This window comes from Ruditapes philippinarum, unplaced genomic scaffold (genome assembly GCF_026571515.1).
Source record: "Ruditapes philippinarum isolate M1 unplaced genomic scaffold, ASM2657151v2 ctg5442_1_1_1_1, whole genome shotgun sequence".
In the NCBI taxonomy this organism is placed as follows: domain Eukaryota; kingdom Metazoa; phylum Mollusca; class Bivalvia; order Venerida; family Veneridae; genus Ruditapes; species Ruditapes philippinarum.
In genome coordinates, this window is record NW_026857403.1 from 41461 (window position 1) to 63141 (window position 21681).

Below are 21681 nucleotides of genomic sequence, written 5' to 3' on the forward strand. Positions count from 1 at the left end.
GAAATGGAAAGCAATAGAAATATCATATTCAGATGCTCGTTCATTGGTTATTAGCTCGACTATACGAAGTATATGGAGAGCTGTCCTACTCGCCCGGCATCGGCGTCCGCGTCCAGATTTCAGATAAAAGTTTTGGTGCAGTAAATTTTTATACCCCCACCACAAAATGTGGGGGGGGGGGGCTATAATGGATTCCCTTTGTTGCGTCGGTCTGTCCGTCCGTCTCCATTTTCGTGTCCACTCTATAACTCCTATACCAATTGAAGGATTTTCTTCAAACTTGGCTCAAATGTTCACCTCAACAAGGGGATGTGCAGAACCCATGTTGCCCAAATGTCAGCTCAAGGTCAAGGTCACAATTAAAGGTCAAATATCAAACACAATCAAATATTAGACAGCATGTCGTGTCCGCTCTGTAAGTCCTACACTTATTGAAAGATTTTCTTCAAACTTGGCGGAAATGTTCACCTCAACAAGGGGATGTGCAGAACCCATGTTGCCCATGTGTCAGCTCAAGGTCAAGGTCACAATTGAAGGTCAAATATCAAACAATCAAATATAACACAGTATGTCGTGTCCGCTCTGTAAGTCCTACACTAATAGAAGGATTTTCTTCAAACTTGGCTCAAATGTTCACCTCAACAAAGGGATGTGCAGAACCCATGGTGCCCATGTGTCAGCTCAAGGTCAGGGTCACAATTGAAGGTCAAATATCAAACGATCAAATATTACACAGTATGTCGTGTCCGCTCTGTAAGTCCTACACCAATTGAAAGATTATCTTCAATCTTGGCTCAAATGTTCACATGCAGAACCCATGTCACCCTTTTGCCGGCTTAAATTCAAGGTCAAACTTGAAGGTCAAAAATATTCTTAAATTTTAACATGTACTTGAATATTTCTGAAACTAGGACAGGTATTTGCTTGAAACTTAAAAGATATCTGAGGTGTCACAAATAAGATATGCAGGTAAGTTTCGTAACTCTGTATTGCATTTTGACAAAGTTATGCCCTCTTTTAAGTCTTTAAATTTACATACAATCAATACTAGACAATATGTTGTGTCCGCTCTATAAATTCTTTACTAATGGAAGGATTTTCTTCAAACTTTACTCAAATGTTCACCTAAACTGGGCGATATGCAGAATCCATCTTACCCTTGTGCCAGCTTAAGGTCAAGGCCACACTTGAAGGTCAAAAATTGACTTATAAAATGTTAAGTACATTGGGAAAATGAAAGTTTGTTTGTAACTGTTTGCATGAACATGATTTGATAATATTTATTTATACTATAACCTGGACAATTAGTCTTTTTTTTCACCAGAGATAATTTCTTTTTATGTATTTGTGCCTCTTAAAATATTCCCTTAACCACCTTTCCAAGTTGTCTTCTGTCAAGGGCATTGGTGGGGGTATGAATATCATTCAGCTATAGTTCTAGTTAACTATTTCTTTGTCATTTCTTAAGGTATCAACTTCAAACTTCAAATATATGTTCCTTATCATCAACCACATCTTATGTGACAAGGTTCATAACTCTAGCACCAATATTTTCAGATTTATCTCCCCTTGAACTTAGAATTTTCCTTAAAAATACTATTTTTTACTGTTACTTCTTTATTTCTTAAGGGATCAACCTCATACTTCAAATATATGCACCTTATCATCATCCCCATCTTATGTGACAAGGTTCATAACTTTAGCACCAACATTTTCAGATTTATCTCCCCTTAAACTTAGAATTTTCCTTAAAAAATATTATTTTTTACTATAACTTATTTATTTCTAAAGGGATCAACCTCATACTTCAAATATATGTACCTTATCATCATCCACATCTTATGTGACAAGGTTCATAACTCTAGCACCAATATTTCAAGAAAAATCTCCCCATAAACTTAGATTTTTTTACTAGAAAAATGTTATTTTTTACTATAACTTTTTTAGTTTTAAAGGTATCTACCTCAAACTTCAAATACTTATTCCTTATCATCAATTACATTTTATGTAACTCTTGAAAGCAAATTTTTTACAGATTTATCTCTCTTTGAACTTTAGGATTTTCTTTAAGAAATTTATTATAAACTTCTTTACTTTTACTTCAAACTTCAAATATATATTTCTTATCATTACAAAACATGTTGATTGTGTGACAAGGGTTCATAACTCTAGCGTGACTAGTTTCTAGAAAATTATTTCCCTTGATCTTGGAATTTATGCGTAAACAAATGTTATTTTTTTACTATAACTTAATACATAAATTATACATAATTGATTTCTCTTTCATAGTTTTGTCCTCCTTCCTGCGTCCAGTATTTTATTAGTCGAGCTTGGCTGTCTCCTGTGACAGCTCTTGTTTTTAGCTCACCTGAGCACAAAGTGCTCAAGGGTGAGCTTTTGTCATCACTCTGCGTCCGTTGTGCGTCTGTGCGTCGTGCGTCCTTCAAAAAATGGTGTCAAACTTTTCAAACAACATCTCCTCCTAAACCACATGGCCAATTGCAACCGCATAAATTTACAGAAATGATCCTTGGGTGGTCCCCTTTTCAAAGTTGTTCAAATGGTTACCGGTCTGTTGCATATGTTAGGTCATAGATGGTCATAGGGCAGAAAAGGATTTCAAAAAACACAAAATTAAAAAATCTTCTTTGTTTGAAAGTCATGGGCCAGAGCTTTGATTTTTTGGTAGTATGGGTATCATCTATGGGTCCTCTACCAAAGTTGTTTAAATTTTGTCCCTAGTGTCAAAAATGGGCCCCGCCCGGGGGGGGGGGGGGGGGGGGGGGGTCATAGGTTTTTCCTTATATTGTATATAGTAAAAATCTAAAAAAATCTTCTTCTCTGATTTGGGGCAAAGGCTACAGATTAGATATTTGGCATGAAAAAAACATTGTGCAAGTAGACCTCTATCAAGATTGTTTCAAATAATGGCCCTAGGGTCAAAATTGGCCCCGCCCCGGGGGGTCATTGATTTTCATTACATACATATAGTGAAAACTTGAAACATCTTCTGGTCTGAAAGTAAATGGCCTAGAGCTTTGATTTTTGGTATATGGTATCATCTATGGGTCCTCTACCAAAGTTGTTCAAATTTTGTCCCTAGTGTCAAAATTGGCCCCGCCCCCAGGGGGTCATAGGTTTTTCTAATATGTATATAGTTAAAAAACATAAAAAAATCTTCTTCTCTGAAATTGGCAAAGGCTACAGGTAAGATTTTATTTGGCATGAAACATTGTTGTGGTAGACCTCTACAAAGATTGTTCAAATAATGGCCCTCGGGTCAAAATTGGCCCGCCCTCGGGGGTCATTGATTTTCATTATATACATATAGTGAAAACTTGAAAAAATCCTTTCCTGGTCTGAAAGTAAATGGCCTAGAGCTTTGATATTTGGTCTATGGTATCATCTATAGGTCCAAAACCAAAGTTGTTCAAATTTTGTTCCAAGAATTAAAATCGGCCTCGCCCTGGGGGTCATTGATTTTCCCTATATGTATATAGTAAAAACTTTAAAAATCTTCTATTAAATAACCCATAGAGCTAGAGCTAAGATATTAAGCATGAAACATCTTCTAATGGGTGTCTACCAAGTTTGTTCAAACAAAAGCCCTGAGGTCAAAATTGGCCCTGCCCCAGGGGGTCATTGATTTTCCCTATATGCATATAGTAAAAACTTAAACAATTTTCTTTTAAAGAATGCAAAGAGCTAGAGCTAAGATATTTAGCATGAAACATGTTCTAATGGATGTCTACCAAGTTCGTTCAAATAATGGCCCCGCCCGGGGTCATTCATTAGCTCGACTTTTTAGATATATACATATTATATATATACATACATATATATATATATATACATATTTATATATATATATATATGTATATATATGTATATATATAATTATATATATATATATGTATATATATATACATACATACATACATACATACATTATATATTATATATATATATGTATGTATGTGTATATATATATATATATTTAATATATATATATATAAAGGCATAATACGCCGAAAGTACTTTGGTATTTTTTATACTTTAGCACTGTATTGAACGTTTATTTTCTCCAAATTTATTGTTATTTTTTCCACGTTCTTGTATCCTTCTTGGGATCCAGTGTTTTTGAAAGGTATTTTGTAGATGCAAATATTTTTCACAAACCTTTATATATATACATACATACATACATACATACATACATACATGCATGCATGCATGCATGCATGCATGCATGTATGTATGTATGTATATAAATATATATATATCTACATAATATGTATATATATATATATATCTATATATATATATACATATATATATATATCAATATATGTATATATAACTTACATACATACATAAAAAATCATTTTTTAAAAAACCTTACAAGCTAGACCTTAGATGTTTAGCATGAAACATCTTCTAATGGGTGTCAACCAAATTTGTTCAAATAAAAGCCCTGGGGTTTAAACTGGCCCCGCTCCAAGTGGGCCTATATACAGGTGAGCGACTTTGGGCCATCATGGCCCTCTTGTTTTCTGGGGTGTCATATTGTAATAACAGGGAACATGTTTTTATTTTTAACTATGATACAAACGTAAAAAACATCAAAACATGAAGCAATCTGAATAATATTTGGGAGCTAGGCCGACTCATACAAAATCAGATAGCCTTGTGTTTTGATGCTCTTCCTATTTCTTCAGTGGGCAATACAATTTTTTAAATAAAACGGGAAAGAGGGTTTTTAAGTCACACTGTCAATATTATTGGCCATATAGTGTCCTTCAAGCTTGACTGCTGAAAAAGGACTTGTGCCTGAAATAATGCAATAAGGAGCACCTGAGTAGAACCACCAATCTTCTGTAGGCTAGCCTGGATGTGAGGTGCAAAAGCATTTTGAATCAAGGTATTTGAAAGAGAATATCTGGCATGTTTGAGATAATAAATGGAATTTTGGATACATGCCCCAGAGACTGTGAGTCGACTAAGGGTCATTGCTCATTTTGGACTATTGCGATCTTACATTTGATACCATTTTATATTGTCTTGTTTAAAACATCACCACAGAATTGCATTAATACAATAAGTATAACATGAAATGACAACCCTATCCAGCTACATTGTAGCTTGAACGTCAGTGGTTCTACTCAGGTGCCTATTCGTGCCTGAAATAATGCACAGAAGGGCACCTGAGGTCTTCCTCCACCAGTAAAGCTGGAACGTCGCGATATGACCTATACTGTGTCGATGTGACATAAAACCCAAAACAAAAACAAAAAAATGACAACCCATGTAAGATATTGTATTTATTAAGTCTGTACATTATCTGACAGTAAAAACTGTTGCATTGATAATACAACTGTTAAATCAGCAGAATATTTAAGAAAGTATGCATATGTGAATTTATTTGTTCCATAAGTAACATTTAAGAAATAAGTTAGATTGATAAAAATGTTTTAATCACAAAAGTGTGGGTCAAGAGGTTTTAACTAAACTGATTGTAATTCTGCAAATGGGCCATAGGCAGTAGTAAAATGAAGCAAGTTCATTTGTTTTTATCCAGTATTGAGATTTTTTTTTCGTTCTTCAGAGTGGTACATATTTCGATGATAGTGATATAGCCAAATTGTCCAGTATGGGGATGGTGGACTTCAAGATGATCTCACTATGGATGATCTCACAAATGATGATAATTATTTTTAGGGATTCAAGGGACATCGATAAAACTATACGGTAATTTATAATATGGTTAAATATACATGATTTATGCTTACATGACTGAAACTTTAAATATACATGTATATTAAAAATGAAAAACCTTTTTTACTCTCCATTGAATATTGAAATTTATCACATATATACATGATAAAAATACTACATGTATGAAACGTGGATTTTCATTAGGTTTTTTTCATGTTTATTAATGTAATGCCCCCTGGCGTCCCACCGTCTGTCTGTGTATCTGTCTATCCGTAATGAACCCAGAGGTACTTATGTGACTTAGAGAACAATGGGTAACAGTAAATTCTCTTTGATCCTATTCATTCCGTTTTTACTTGTGCGTCTTTTTTTAAGCCTTGTGTGACTAAAAATATCCTAAAAGATCAAAGGAAAAGTCACATAAGTACCATTTTGTGAGTACGTCCGTCTATCCGTCCGTCCATTAGCATTTAGCCCACAATATTCAAACGTCATAGGATGATTGTCCATATTGGGTAGAAGACTCCTATTGATTTTGGGGTCACAAGGTCAAAGGTCAAGGTCACTATCACCTTAAAACTGAAAAAGTTTCCGGAGCATAACTGAAGTTCTGTTTGGCCCACAGTGTTCAAACTTCATAGGATGATTGTCCATATTGGTTTGAAGATCCCTATTGATTTTGGGGTCACAAGGTCAAGGTCACTATTACCTTAAAACTGAAAACAGTTTCCGGAACATAACTTAAGTTCCATTTGGCCCACAGTGTTCAAACTTCATAGGATGATTGTCCATATTGGGTAGAAGATTTCTAATGAATTTGGGGTAACAAGATCAAAGGTTAAGGTCACTATAACTTTAAAACTGAAAACAGTTTCCAGAGCATAACTTAAGTTCTGTTTGACCCACAATATTCAAACTTCATAGGATGATTGTCCATATTGGGTAGAAGACTAGAATTGATTTTGGGGTCACAAGGTCAAAGGTCAAGGTCACTATTACTTTAAAACTGAAAACAGTTTACGGTTATAACTAAAGGTGTATTTGGCCCACAATATTCAAACTTAATAGGATGATTGTCCATATTGGTCAGAACACCCCTACTGATTTTGGGGTCACAAGATCAAAGTTCAAGGTCACTATTACCTCAAAACTGAAAACAGTTTCCAGAGCATAACTTAAGTCTATTTGGCCCACAAAATTCAAATTTTATAGGATTTCTTTTTGAAGGAGGTAAACCTTATTAAATTTATTTAATGTCTTACAAATGCTTCATCCTTACTTAAAAAAAAAAAACACTATCAGGCCAAATAATGCTCCGCCGAGCGGTGCTCTTGTTGTTTTTTTTCTAGTCCACCTGAGCTGGCCCAGGGTGAGGTTTTTTAGATCGTTGGATGTTTGTTGTCTGTCCACATAAAGTTTGTTATCATTCTAGTGGTAACATTTTTGTTTCACTTGTCAAAAAACTTAGTCAGGATGTTTGTCTTAGTATTTAGTGGCACAAGTTCAAACATGGGATGAAAAACTAGGTCATAGGAGCCAAAAAAAGGGAAATTCTTGTTGTCATTAGTGGCTATTGTTTCAGTCTAAATATCCTGAAAATTTGTCAGAAAGGTTGTTAAGTACAAATGTGAGTTACCTGGTGTCAAAACTAGGTCACACAGCCCAAATATGGTAAAATCTTTTTTACACTCTAGAGGTTACATATTAGCCAAAATATCCTGAAAATTTGTCGGAAGGGTTGTTTTGGTGATGTATAGCTCAGTGCGAATATGTATCATCTTTCGTCAAAATTTAAAGTCACAAAGCTTAAAAACAAACCTTGTTTACAATCCAATCTCATTAGGATATGATTTTAACATTTTCAGCACAAATATCTTGGGAACATGTAAGAAGCGTTGATGTGGTGATTTGAACATGGTTGTCTGGGTTAAAAAACTAGGTCATACAGCCAAAATATGGAAAACTTTGTTTTAACACATTAGATGTTGAATTTAATTTTATTTTGATGATTTGTAGCACAAGATTGAGTGTGGGGTCACAAGGTCAAAGGTCAAGGTCTGAAACTGAAAACAATTTACGGTTATAACTAAAGGTGTATTTGGCCCACAATATTCAAACTTAATAGGATGATTGTCCATAGACATCGGTTTAAAAACTGGGTGATAGCCTAAATATGGAAAAACATTGTTAGAACTCTACCTGTAACATTTTCAGCCTACACCCCTTGTTATGGAAAATCCTAGGTAACACTCTAGAGGTAATATTTTCAGACCAAATATCCTGGAAATTAGAAAGGTTGTTTAAATGATTTCTTTGTTAAATTTGAATAGGGGTCATCTGTGGTCAAAACTAAGTGACAGAGCTCAAATATGGAAAAATTCTTGTTTACATCAAAATTTTTGCACTATTTCAGATGCATATATGAACTTAATGGTATCAATTTTAGTTTTAGACACGATGTCAGCTTTTTATTCCTAGTTAACAACATTGATTGCTCTTTGTCATTAAGAACCTTAATCATCAGATGAGCGATATGAGGACCATCATGACACTCTTGTTTTAGTTGCGAGAGATTTAAGGAATTTTTTATCTTGTCTAAAGCATATAGTATATGGGGAACCACCCTTTAAATGGCAGCCAAATGACATAATTATTGCTATGACACTCTAAAACATCTGTATCTTATTCAGCAACTCTTTTGTTTTTGGTAATGATAATGACAAGAATTTATGAATACACAAATAATGAAAAGCACACTTTTTGGTTAAAAAATGCAAAATTTTGACAATGCAAATTTAAAGTGAGGTATTGTAGATGAAAGAAGTAATTTTATTGCTAAAAGAAAATTATACAAACTTGCAATGTGTTGCGAGATAGAGTTACTTTCCTGATTTTTGATATCTGTCTTTAAATCTATGTTTCTGTTCTGTTTTTTGCTGCAGGATGTTTTTGAATAAAGAGGAAACTGCCACACCTGTTAACACCCCAAGTCTTTCAGCAAGAAAAAATGATCTCAGTTTATTTACATTAAGGTAGTGTATTTCTTTTTGAGTTATGCTTTTGTCAATAAGTGATGTGTAAGGGAATTGCATTAAAATTATCATTTATTCTTTCATGTTGATTGACTCAAGTATGTCTTACATTGTTTTAACTTGTCATTTTATATTACAGTAATATAGTATATTTTTCTTTTTTGAAGAATTTTCGACACCATTCTTACATAATGCATTAACAACAGGTTTTAGTTTCTGGGTAATTTTGCTAATTTAAATCATAAGCAGAAAAATTGGTCTCAATGTGGATATTGCATAACAAGTAACAGTGTTAGCTTGATTTCACATCCAAGATTTATTAGGTCTTCGCTATTGTTATTGCAAAAAGAGTGAAAAATACCCATGATATAGGTGTGAAAACAGCTTGTTACAAAGTCGACCTTTATCTTATTGGCATGGTATATCATTTTATTTTTCAGTCCTATCAAGTTTATAGATAGAACTTTTCATGTGAACCTGCTCAACATGGTTGTTTCTGGTAGTGAAGTTTCTGGTTGTGAAGTTTCTGGTAGTGAAGTTTCTGGCTGTAATTCATTCCAGGCATTGATAGGTTCAAGTGCATTAGGTAAGAAGCTAGAAAAAAAAACAGAATAAAAAAAATTCTTTTATAGAATAATAGCCCGGTATATTATAATATTATAGTTAACCATATATTAATGTTAGCTTTATTGTGATGACAAATAAACTTATAATGAACCACTTTCATTTGCCCTTCCTTGAACTAAACAGTATTGTTGTCATATGTTGAAACATGATTGTGACTCCAATAAAGTTCAAACCCGCAATCCCCTGGTTGAAAGACGGACACCTAAACCATTTACCAACTGCTTACAGTGGGTTGACCCCTGGCTGATTTCTTCTTAGAGATCTTTATCTAGAAATAAGCTGTTTGAGACATGATGCTCAGCTTGAAGAATGTGTTTTAATTTTTATTACTTTAGGTATTCCTGGGAGTGAAATGAGGAAACTATACAGCCCAGAAACTTTGTCAACATTTCAAATGAAGTTTACTACTGAGGTGAGACTTTCATGAAGTATTATAATTCCATTGAAAATTTTCACTGTATTTTTTGGTGCGCCTTGAAAAAGGCGACATATAGGGGTTACTTTTGTCGGCGAGTCGTTGTCGGCGTCGGTGTCGTTGTCGGCGTCTCCTTAAGCTTGTCCGGAGCATAAGTCAGTCATTATAAGTCGGATTGACTTCAAACTTGGTATGCATGTTTCTTATAATGACCTGAAGTGCAGTGCACAAGAACTGGTACTCTGCACTTCTTATTTTTATGCTCCCGGAAAAAATTTCGGGGGAGCATATAGTCGCCGCCTTGTCCGTCCGTCCGTCTTTCCGCACTACCGAATAGGGATAGGGGGCCATCTAACTGTAAACAGAACAAAAGAGAACAATAGAGTTCATTCCGTAACAATAGAGTAAGGGGCCATTGGCCCTCTATTAAACAATAGAAAATAACAAAAGAAATGGCCCCTTATTCCATTTCGGACGTACCAAAATTTGATGTTTATGAGGCAAATGAGCTCATAAACACCACCTGGACCAACGTCCATAAGCAAAATAAGCTCATAAAAACAAAAAAAAACTCTTAATTTTAAATTTTATGAGTTTATGTTCTTTATTTAACTACGGAATGAAGCTCATAATAATCAAATGTTGGCTCGGCCGGACATCCGTCCGTCCTGCCGTCCGTCCGTCCGCTTTTCTTGTCCGGGACATAACTTTGAAACAACAAGAGGTATCAACATGAAACTTTGTAGGTAGATAGATCTCATTGAGTAGGTGTGCAGTGCACAAGAACCGTAACTCTGCCTTGCCTAACTTTTGAATTATTCCCCTTTGTTTATTTTTACACTTTGAACTTTGTCCGGGACATAACTCTAAAAGTATAAGAGGTATCAACATGAAACTTTGTAGGTAGATAGATCTCATTGAGTAGGTGTGCAGTGCACAAGAACCGTAACTCTGCCTTGTCTAATTTTTTAATTATCCCCCTTTGTTTATTTTACACTTTGAACTTTGTCCTGGACATAACTCTAAAAGTATAAGAGGTATCAACATGAAACTTTGTAGGTAGATAGATCTCATTGAGTAGGTGTGCAGTGCACAAGCACCGTAACTCTGCCTTGCCTAATTATACCCCCACAAACGAAGTTTAGGGGGGGTATATAGGAGTCAGCTTGTCGGTCGGTCGGTTAGTTGGTCCGTAGGTCGGTCCACATCATGGTTTCCGGAAGATAACTAGAGTTTGGAATGAGGTATTGTAATCAAACTTGGTATATAGCAACCTTATGTGGAAACTCCGGTTGGTATTGCATTTGGACCCCCTGGGGTCAAGGTCACCGTTACTAAAAAAAGAAAAATGGTTTCCGGACAATAACTAGAGTTAGGAATGAGATATTGTTATCAAACTTGGCCTATAGCAAGCTTATATAAAGACCTGGGTTGGTATTGCATTTGGGCCACCTGGGATCAAGGTCAATGTCACCGTTACTAAAAATAGAAAAATGGTTTCCGGACAATAACTTGACTTAAGAATGAGATACTGTTATCAAACTTGGTGTATAGCAAGCATATATGAAGACCTGGGTTGGTATTGATTTTGGGCCCCCTGGGGTCAAGTTCAAGGTCACCGTTGCTAAAAATAGAAAAATGGTTTCCGGACAATAATTTGACTTAGGAATGAGATATTGTTATCAAACTTGGCGTATAGCAAGCTTTTATGAAGACCTGGGTTGGTATTGCATTTGGGCCCTTGGTATTGCATTTGGGCCCCCTGGGGTCAAGGTCAAGCTCACTGTAAGGAAAAATAGAAAAATGGTTTTCTGACTATAACTAGAGTTAGGAATGAGATATTGTAATCTAATTTGGTGTAAAGGAAGCTTATATGAAGACCTGGGTTGGTATTGCATTTGGACCCCTAGGGTCAAGGTCACCGTTAAAGTGTTACTAAAAATTGAAAAAATTGTTTCCGGACAATAACTAGAGTTAGGAATGAGATATTGTAATCAAACTTGGTGTATAGCAAGCTTATTTCGAGACCCCAGTTGTGATAACAATTAATTGAAATATTTCTTTGTACACAGTTGATAGTTTATGTTCAAATTTTTCTTCAGACTACTTTTTTTTCAAAAAGTCAAAGTTGCTGGTGGGGGTATTAATCACCTTCAGTGATAGGTCTAGTTTTTTAATTACCCCCCTTTGTTTATTTTACACTTTGAAATTTGTCCGGGACATAACTCTAAAAGTATAAGAGGTATCAACATGAAACTTTGTAGGTAGATAAATCTCATTGAGTAGGTGTGCAATGCACAAGAACCGTTCTTCTGCCTTGCCTAATTTGTGAATAATCCCCCTTTGTTTATTTTACACTTTGAACTTTGTCCGGGACATTACTCTAAAAGTATAAGAGGTATCAACATGAAACTTTGTAGGTAGATAGATCTCATTGAGTAGGTGTGCAGTGCACAAGAACCGTAACTCTGTTTGCCTAATTTTTGAATTATCCCCCTTTGTTTATTTTACACTTTGAACTTTGTCCTGGACATAACTCTAAAAGTATAATAGGTATCAACATGAAACTTTGTAGGTAGATAGATCTCATTGAGTAGGTGTGCAGTGCATAAGAACCGTAACTCTGCCTTGCCTGATTTTTGAATTATTCCCCTTTGTTTATTTTACACTTTGAACTTTGTCCGGGACATAACTCTAAAAGTATAAGAGGTATCAACATGAAACTTTGTAGGTAGATAGATCTCATTGAGTAGGTGTGCAGTGCACAAGAACCGTAACTCTGCCATGTCTAATTTTTGAATTATCCCCATTTGTTTATTTTACACTTTGAACTTTGTCCGGGACATAACTCTAAAAGTATAAGAGGTATCAACATGAAACTTTGTAGGTAGATAGATCTATAATAATAATAATAATAATAATAATAAAGGCTTTATTTAACGAGGCTACATATTCGCCAAAACGATCTTCCATATGTACCTCAACATATTTACAACATATTTACATCAAATAATTATACAAAAGACATGTAATATTATAAAGCATGGTATTAACTAGTTATAAATGCAATGACAAACTAAACATAAATATTAACCATTAACAATGAAAACTGCAGTAAACATAATTATAAACATAATACTATGGTATTGGTTTAACCAGAGTACTTCCACTTTATGTAAGCTTTTTTTGAATTTTTCAGTACTTTCAGACTGACGTACATAAAGTGGTATATATTATTCCAGATTTTAGTTCCAGAATAAGAAAGTGATTTACGGTAAAACTCAAGATTAGGTTTAGGGACATGTAGATTAAGATTGTTTTGTTGATCTAAGATTTCTGTTATGTAAAGTTGAGATAAAATGAAATTTTTTTTTCATGTAGCATGGTGAGTTTTCTTCATGTAATGATTTGTATATCAGGATTGCCTTTTTGTACTCAACCCTGTCATTAAATTTCATCCATCTTAATTCTTTGAAAAGAGGTTCAGATGGTGCATCTGCAGCTTTATCTAGGATAATGCGAGCTGCTCGTTTTTGAAATTTTAGTCTCATTGAGTAGGTGTGCAGTGAACAAGAACCTTAACTCTGCCTTGCCTAATTTTTGAAATATCCCCCTTTGTTTATTTTTACACTTTGAACTTTGTCCTGGACATAACTCTTAATGTATAAGAGATATCAACATGAAACTTTGTAGGTAGATAGATCTCATTGAGTAAGTTTGCAGTGCACAAGAACTGTAACACTGTCTTGCCTACTTTTGGAGTTATTGCCCTTTGTTCATTTTGACACTTTGAACTTTGTCTGGGACATTACTCTAAAATTATAAGAGATATTGTTACGCGCTAGCGGTTTTGGCGTCCGGATGGCCTTGGTATTGTATAGCACAATATACTATAGACAATGTAATGTCCGAATGAATGAGTGTGTGAGTGCTTGATTTTGATACCAGCTTTACTTATTAAAAATATACTACGTGCTAGCGGTCCTTGCGTCTGGATGGCCTTGGTATTGCAAAATACAATATGCTATAGACAATATAGTGTCCTGATGACTGAGTGTGTGAGTGCTTGACCTTGGTATTAGCTTCACTTATACTGCTTAGTTTACCAGGCTGGTTATCCCAATGCTTTGAGTCCCTTGCAATATTGTTAGGATACAGGACTTAGGCTTCAGGGTGAAGGGCAAACCAATGGGCTATGGACTTTAGTACTTAATAAAAGGGGGGGGGGGTTTAACCAGTATGGGTAAATAATACTTAAAATTTATTTTCGTACACAATGACAAAAGACAAGCACTTGATAAAGTATAATTAATTTAATTTTTTGTTAAATTTAAAGCAACCAGAATATGCTTATAAATTAATAACAAAGTTTTATGTTTTAACAACTTGAGTAACACTTATTAAATAAATTATTTACCAACCTATGGCTAACCACTATATTTACTGAATGCTAAACCCTTGTGCAAGTATATGTATAACTTATAATTTACTGTTTACTGTATTTAGAACTTACAAGCCTTAAACTTATATGACAATGTAATAAATGATTTAAAATGCACAAGTTTACTTAAAGATATTTAGAAAAAAACTATTATTACTTATTAATGAGAAACCTACCAAAAACATTATAAGATTTTTTTTACAAAAATACTTTTTTGAAGATATAAATTTTTTTATTAAACCAAGAAAAATGACAATTAATAATTTTTGTTTAGTGTTTATTTGCTATTTTGTTAAGTTACACTAACCTTTAAGAAAAATTAATGCTTTAAATTGTTTTTAAAATATAGCTACTAGAGTAACGGGTGCCCAGGCCGAAAAAAATATTTGAAGTTCCAGAACGCAGCAAGACGTTTGGTATTTATACAAAACTGAGTGCTACCGATGTAGCATGCAACAAAATGATGCATAAATGCATCATTCTTGTAGCATAACACAAGAACGCATTAATGCAGCATTAATGACGTAAGCAAAAGCGCGCATCTACTGCAGCAGTGATGCAAACTTAAAATTTTGATAACTGTACCGAGTAGACACTAAAAATAAAGATAGAAATGTAATACAAAATATAATTACATGATAAGGACGTTTTTTACAGTTTAACAAGCTGGCCATGGCTATTTATTTTTAAATTAAGACAATGTAAACAATACGGAAAAAATATCCTTAGTGCACCGGCGTCCGTAGCAATACAACCGGAAGTTGTCATAACAAAATGGCCGCCTTCATTACAACAACAATGTGCCAGTAATTACAAATTAAATTAATAAATTTGGCAGGTTTAACATGGATTTTAAACAAGTTACTTTACACAATAAAAGAAAACATGTGTTATTAACGATTTAAACTGGATTTTTTACAAATACATTACGGACTAGGATAAACGGAGCAGCAAAAGTGAAAATACAAACTGTTTACATTTTGAACGGAGACAGTGCGATGTAAAAACTAAGAAATCCTGGCAAAACGCATAGATAAGGCAAGTTGAGCTGAATATTTAAACAGTCCAACTGTTTTGATTTATACGGGAAGCCAGTGAAAGCTGCAAATTTATTTACTGTTACAAAAAGAAAAAAATAACAAAAGGTCACAGAATAGATGAAAATTACCAGGTAAGTATTAGTTACCATTAAATACCGGGGCACTACAATATCAACATGAATCTTTGTAGATAGATAGGTCTTATTGGGTGGAAGTGCAGTGCTTAAGAATCATTACTCTGCCTTGCCTTATTTTGAAGTAATTGCCCTTTGTTTATTTTTACTTTTTGACTTTTGTCCTTGACATTACTTTAAAACTATTAGAGATATCAACATGAAACTTTGTAGGTAGCTAGATATAATTGGATAGAACTGCAATGCTTAAAGAACCTAAACAAAGCCTGGTCTAATTTTGGAGTTATTGCCCTTTGTTCATTTTTACACTTTGACTTTTACCCGGGACATAACTCTGATATCATCAGGAAACTTTATAGATAGATAGATCTCATTGAATAGAAGTGCAGTGCAAAAAAACATAACTCCGCTTTGCCTAATTTTGGAGTTTTTGACCTTTGTTCATTTTTAGCTCACCTGTCACAAAGTGACAGGGTGAGCTTTTGTGATCGCTTTTCGTCCGGCGTCCGTCCGTCGTCCGTCCGTTCGTAAACTTTTGCTTTAAATGACATCTCCTCATAAACCACTGAGCCAATTTCATCCAAACTTCACAGGAATGTTCCTTTGGTGGTCACCTTTAAAAATTGTTCAAAGAATTTAATTTCATGCAGAACTCTGGTTGCCATGGCAACCGAAAGAAAAATCTTTAAATATCTTCTTTTAAACAACCCTTAGAGCTAGAGCTTAGATATTTGGCATGAAACATCTTCTAGTGAGTGTCTACCAAGTTTGTTCAATTAAAAGCCCTGGGGTCAAAATTGGCCCCGCCCCAGGGGGTCATTGATTTTCCCTATATGCATATAGTAAAAACTTAAAAAATCTTCTTTTAAAGAACCGTAAGAGCTAGAGCTTAGATATTTGGCATGAAACATCTTCTAGTGAATGTCTACCAAGTTTGTTTTCAATAAAGCCCTGGGGTCAAAATTGGCCCCGCCCCAGGGGGTCATTATTTTCCCTCATGCATATAGTAAAAAACTTAAAAAATCTTCTTTTAAAGAACCCAAAGAGCTAGAGCTAAGATATCAAGCATAAAACATCTTCCAGTGATTGTCTACCAAGTTTGTTCAAATAAAAGCCCTGGGGTCAAAATTGGCCCCGCCCCGGGGGGTCATTGATTTTCCCTATATGCATATAGTAAAAACTTAAAAAAGCTTCTTTTAAAGAACCATAAAGAGCTAGAGCTTAGATATTTGGCATGAAACGTCTTCTAGTGAATGTCTACCAAGTTTGTTCAAATAAAAGCCCTGGGTCAAAATTGACCCCCCCCAGGGGGGTCATAGATTTTCCCTATATGCATATAGTAAAAACTTAAAAATCTTCTTTCAAAGAACCATAAGAGCTAGAGCTTAGATATTAAGCTACATCTTCTAGTGAGTGTCTATCAAGTTTGTTCAAATTAAAGCCCTGGGGTCAAAATTGGCCCCGCCCCGGGGGTGTCATTGATTTTCCCTATATGCATATAGTAAAAACTTAAAAAATCTTCTTTTAAAGAACCATTAGAGCTAGAGCTTAGATATTTAGCATGAAACATCTTCTAGTGAATGTCTACCAAGTTTGTTCAAATAAAAGCTCTGGCGTCAAAAAGTGACCCCGCCCGAGGGGGTCATAGATTTTTCCTATATGCATATATTAAAAACTTAAAAAATCTTCTTTTAAAGAACCCAAAGAGCTAGAGCTAAGATATTTAGCATGAAACATCTTCTAATGAGTGTCTACCAAGTTTGTTCAAATAAAAGCCCTGGGGTCAAAATTGGCCCCGGCCCAGGGGGTCATTGATTTTCCCTATATGCAATATAGTAAAACTTAAAAAATCTTTCTTTTAAAAGAACTCAAAGAGCTAGAGCTAAGATATTTTTAGCATGAAACATGTTCTAATGGGTGTCTACCAAGTATGTTCAAATAAAAAGGCCTGGGGTCAAAACTGGCCCAGCCTGGGGGGGGGGGGGGGGGGGAGGTCATTGATTTTCCTTATATGTGTATAGCAAAACTTAAAAATCTTCTTTGAAAAAAAAAAAAACCCAAATAGCTAGAGTTTAGATATTAAGCATGAAACATCTTTAAGTAAATATCTATAAAGTTTGTTCAAATAAAAGCCCGGGGGTCAAAACTGGCCCTGCCCCAGGGGTGTCATTGTTTTTTAACTATATGTTGTATAGTAAAAACTTAAAAAAAAATTTCTTTTAAAAAAACCAATGAGCTAGAACTTAGATGTTTAGCCATGAAACATCTTCTTATGGGTGTCTACCAAGTCTGTTCAAATAAACAAATAAAAAGCCCTTGGGTACAAATTGGCCCCGGGGTGGGGATGGGGGGGGGCTTTATACAGGTGAGCGACCTCAGGGCCATCATGGCCCTCTTGTTTTTATACTTTCCTGTGTCCAGAACTTTCTCGGGGAGCATCACCCGGTTCAACCGGTTCTTGTTTGAGTTATTGCCCTTTTGTTTTAATTTTCATACTTTATTTTTTGTTCCGGGCCAATTTCTCCTAAAGTATAGGGAATCTATGGCTTTGAAACTTCATAGGATGATAGATCTCATTAAGAAGAGTGCAGTGCACAAGAACTGGTACTCTGCATTTTTATTATTTTTTGCAAGTTATTTCCCTTTGTTAATTTTCATACTTTATTTTTGTCCAGGCCATTTCTCCTAAAGTATAAAAGCTATGGACATGAAACTTCATAGGATGATAGATCTCATTTAAAAGAAGTGCAATGCACAAGAACTGGTACTCTGCATTTGTTATTTTTTGAGTTATTGCCCTTTGTTAATTTTCATACTTTATTTTTGTCCAGGCCATTTCTCCTAAAGTATAAAAGCTATGGACATGAAACTTTATAGGATGATAGATCTCATTAAGAAGAAGTGCAGTAACCTAGAACTGGTACTCTGCATTTCTTATTTTTTTAGTTATTGCCCTTTTTTAATTTTCATACTTTATTTTTGTCCAGGCCATTTCTCATGAATTATAAAAGCTTTAGACTTGAAACTTAATAGGATGATAGATGTTATTTATAAGAAGTGCAGTGCTCAGAAACTGCTGCTCTGCATTTGTTATTTTTTGAGTTATTGCCCTTTGTTGATTTTCAAATTTCATTTTTGTCCTGGCCATTTCTCCTAAACTATATTGTTCACAAGGCAACACATCCGACATGCAGAGTTCTAGTTTCTAGAAATATGGGGTATCCATGTGTCCATGTGACTTAAAACCCAACCAAAAACTCCCTGTCTATCTCCGCAAGGTCAGTTTGATAGTTTTATTTTGATGCCAAGATTGCTTGCAATATATCTAACTTGCAATACATAAACATTTACCAAGGATTTTACTGTTTGGAGGTCTGTAAATCAAGGGCTCTTCACTTGGGTTTTAATTTCTGAAGCTATCCAGCTACCGGTAGCTTTAGAAACATTGGTGGTAATACTCAAATGCTTGCTCATGCCTGGAATAATGGATGGAGGTGTACCAGAGGTCGTCTTCTACCAGTAAATATTGAAATTCACTATGTATATGACCTTTTCGTGTCAGTATGAATTGAATCCCAACTGGAAAAAAAAATAGGTAACTATTGGATAAATCTTACCCAAATGTCCTCACTTTTTCTGTAGAGGGAATTTGATTGGGGCATAAATGTAATCTGTTATTTAATTAAGCCCTGATTTATAGAATAATGTTGTATAAATATGCTTGTTCACAACATGGTCGTACAAGAAATTTGTTTTCTTTTCCAGAATGACCATGAAGACCTGTCAGATGAGAAAGTTAGCGCTGAAATAATGAACAAAACAGCCAAATAAATTTCAAAGGGTTTATACCCGCCCCAGCATGTAATTTTGGGTTTGCTACTAATCTTTTTTATTTATTAAGGTAGGGGGTGAATCATTTTCCTTTTTTTGGGGAACAGCTTTAAAGGGCCCATATAACCCATCCTTTTTTGGCCCAAAGGGTTTACTGTTGCTTTTTTTTTGATTATAGCTGCCCTAGTATGGGTTTTAAATGCAGAAAGTAATTTTTTAAAAACCCCCCAACCTCCCTTTCTGGGTTATTTTTCAACATTATGGGGAAAAATTTAAATAAAGGTGAATCTTTGTATTTAATTTTCAACTTAATTTGGTTTATGGGGGGGTTTTTAAAAAAAGAAAAAGTCAGCCCGGTTTTGGCTAAAAGTCACAATATTTTCAAGTCAAAAAGCAAGTTTTTTTAAACTTTGACTTTGTCCGTTTTTTTATTGTATAATAAAGTAATTGCTTTGATTGTATATTATACACTAACATCATGAAAAATCATATGAATTTGGTATTTGGTTTGTAATTTTTTTGGGCAGAAATTTAAATGATAGTCCTATTGGGTTTTTGGGATGGTTAACCTTACAGCAGGTGGCCCTGTGTTGGATAAGGGGAAAATTGGATGACAAAGATGGAGGGGTTTATCTAAAATTTCCACTGTTAGAATCAAAATTGGTGTCAAAACCCAGAAGCAATCAACAGACCACCTGCCCAAAACAAAGATAAATTCATGGAATATAAGGTTTACACCACTGTCAGTATAAGTGGTCCTGCTGGAGAAAAGGTCCTGTGCTTGGAAAGTGAAGTCGGAATGGTATTTCTTTCTGCATTCCAAAGGATATAAGATGTGTTAAAGGTATAACATGTAATTGACATTGAAAAAATTAACGTGTTAATATATAAGCCATTTTTAGCTTGACTATACAAAGTATATGGAGAGCTGACCAAGCGTCCGTGTCCAGATTTTAGATTAAAGTTTTGGTGCAGTAAAATATTTTTCACTATACCTTTTTAGGTCACCTGTCACAAAGTGACAGGGTGAGCTTTTGTGAACGCTTTTCGTCCGGCGTCCGTCCGTCCGTAAACTTTTACTTGAAATAACATCTCCTCATAAACCACTAAGCCAATTTCATCCAAACTTCACAGGAACATTCCTTTGGTGGTCACCTTAAAAAATTGTTCCCTTTCAGAACTCTATCTGCCATGGCAACCGAAAGAAAAAACTTTTAATATCTTCTATAAAAAAACCCTAAGAGCTAGAGCTTACATATTTGGCGTGAAACATCTTCTAGTGAGTGTCTACCAAGTTTGTTCAAATAAAAGCCCTGGGGTCAAAATTGGCCCCGCCCCAGGGGGTCATTGATTTTCCCTATATGCATATAATAAAAACTTTAAATCAAAGGGCTGCAAGCTTTGTGGTATTTTCTGATCTTTGCAATCTTAATCATACTGACTATCTGCATGTATTTTCCTGTATAAGTTTATTTTTATATACTATAATTCATCTTACGCAGCGACTGCTTTTAGATTTTTTTCTAATAAAACAGCAGTTTTTGGAGATTTTGATGCACATGGAATTTGCATGAATATACAGTTGGCATTCAAAAATCATTTTCATTTTTCATGACAGCCACACTTTATCCTTGCATATCGTGGTTACTTCCTTAAAAAAAAAACACTTCAAAACTCGACTAGGATTTGAACATTATGCCTGTCACACCTTAAACGAGCGCGCTACCTCTGCACCATGGTGAAGTAATACATATGTAGCTTGAATAAAAACAAATAAATTGTATTCTAAATTAAGAATTTCCATTTTGTGTTTGTAATCCTTATTAATTTCGAGGTATTTTTTTATCACGATAAACATGTTGTTTAACACTGATGAAAATAATTTAGCGAAAATCTTCTCGCCGAAACAGTCCGGCATGTATATATTCCACTACTCTACATTCAGATTTATTTGTGTACTTCGCTCTGGAGTATTCGGTAATCGACATAGCTTAAAATAGCATTTTCATTGATTTAGCTTTACGGAAATAGCCAAACATTTTTCATAGGGTAAAAAAAGATATTCATCCGCAAAATTTGTGATTGTAACCTCATATTTCTATTGACTAATTTAAACTTTTAATGCACTCGTTATGCACACTAAACTTTGCATTCGTTAAATGCCTACATTAAAAATTATTCTTTCTTTTAAACCGCTGGTTTTTAAGCAGTTTTGAGTGAGAACTACTTTGCGTTGTTAGGTCTGACCGTGGTTAGCTTTGTATTTACTGATCTTGCGATCAGAAAATACAAAAATCTTCTTTTAAAGAACCCAAAAAGCTAGAGCTAAGATATTTAGCATAGTGGGGCGGGAAATAAGGTCTCTGCTGTCAAAATAGTGCAAATTGTGATACAAGCATGAAACTTTCAGGAAATTATCTTTAGACCATGTAGATTTCAAAAGTGA

General features: G+C 34.7%; 1 protein-coding gene across 1 annotated transcript in view; it reads left to right on the forward strand.

Moving 5' to 3' along the window:
* LOC132749603 (uncharacterized) overlaps positions 1 to 19235 on the forward strand; it is a 31113-nt gene extending 11878 nt beyond the window's left edge. The window contains exons 5-9 of the mRNA XM_060739429.1: positions 5606 to 5748; positions 8658 to 8747; positions 9188 to 9333; positions 9710 to 9786; positions 19170 to 19235. Coding sequence (XP_060595412.1) covers positions 5606 to 5748; positions 8658 to 8747; positions 9188 to 9333; positions 9710 to 9786; positions 19170 to 19235 — 522 coding nt within the window. The remainder of the gene's footprint in view (positions 1 to 5605; positions 5749 to 8657; positions 8748 to 9187; positions 9334 to 9709; positions 9787 to 19169) is intronic.
* Positions 19236 to 21681: the final 2446 nt, after the last annotated feature.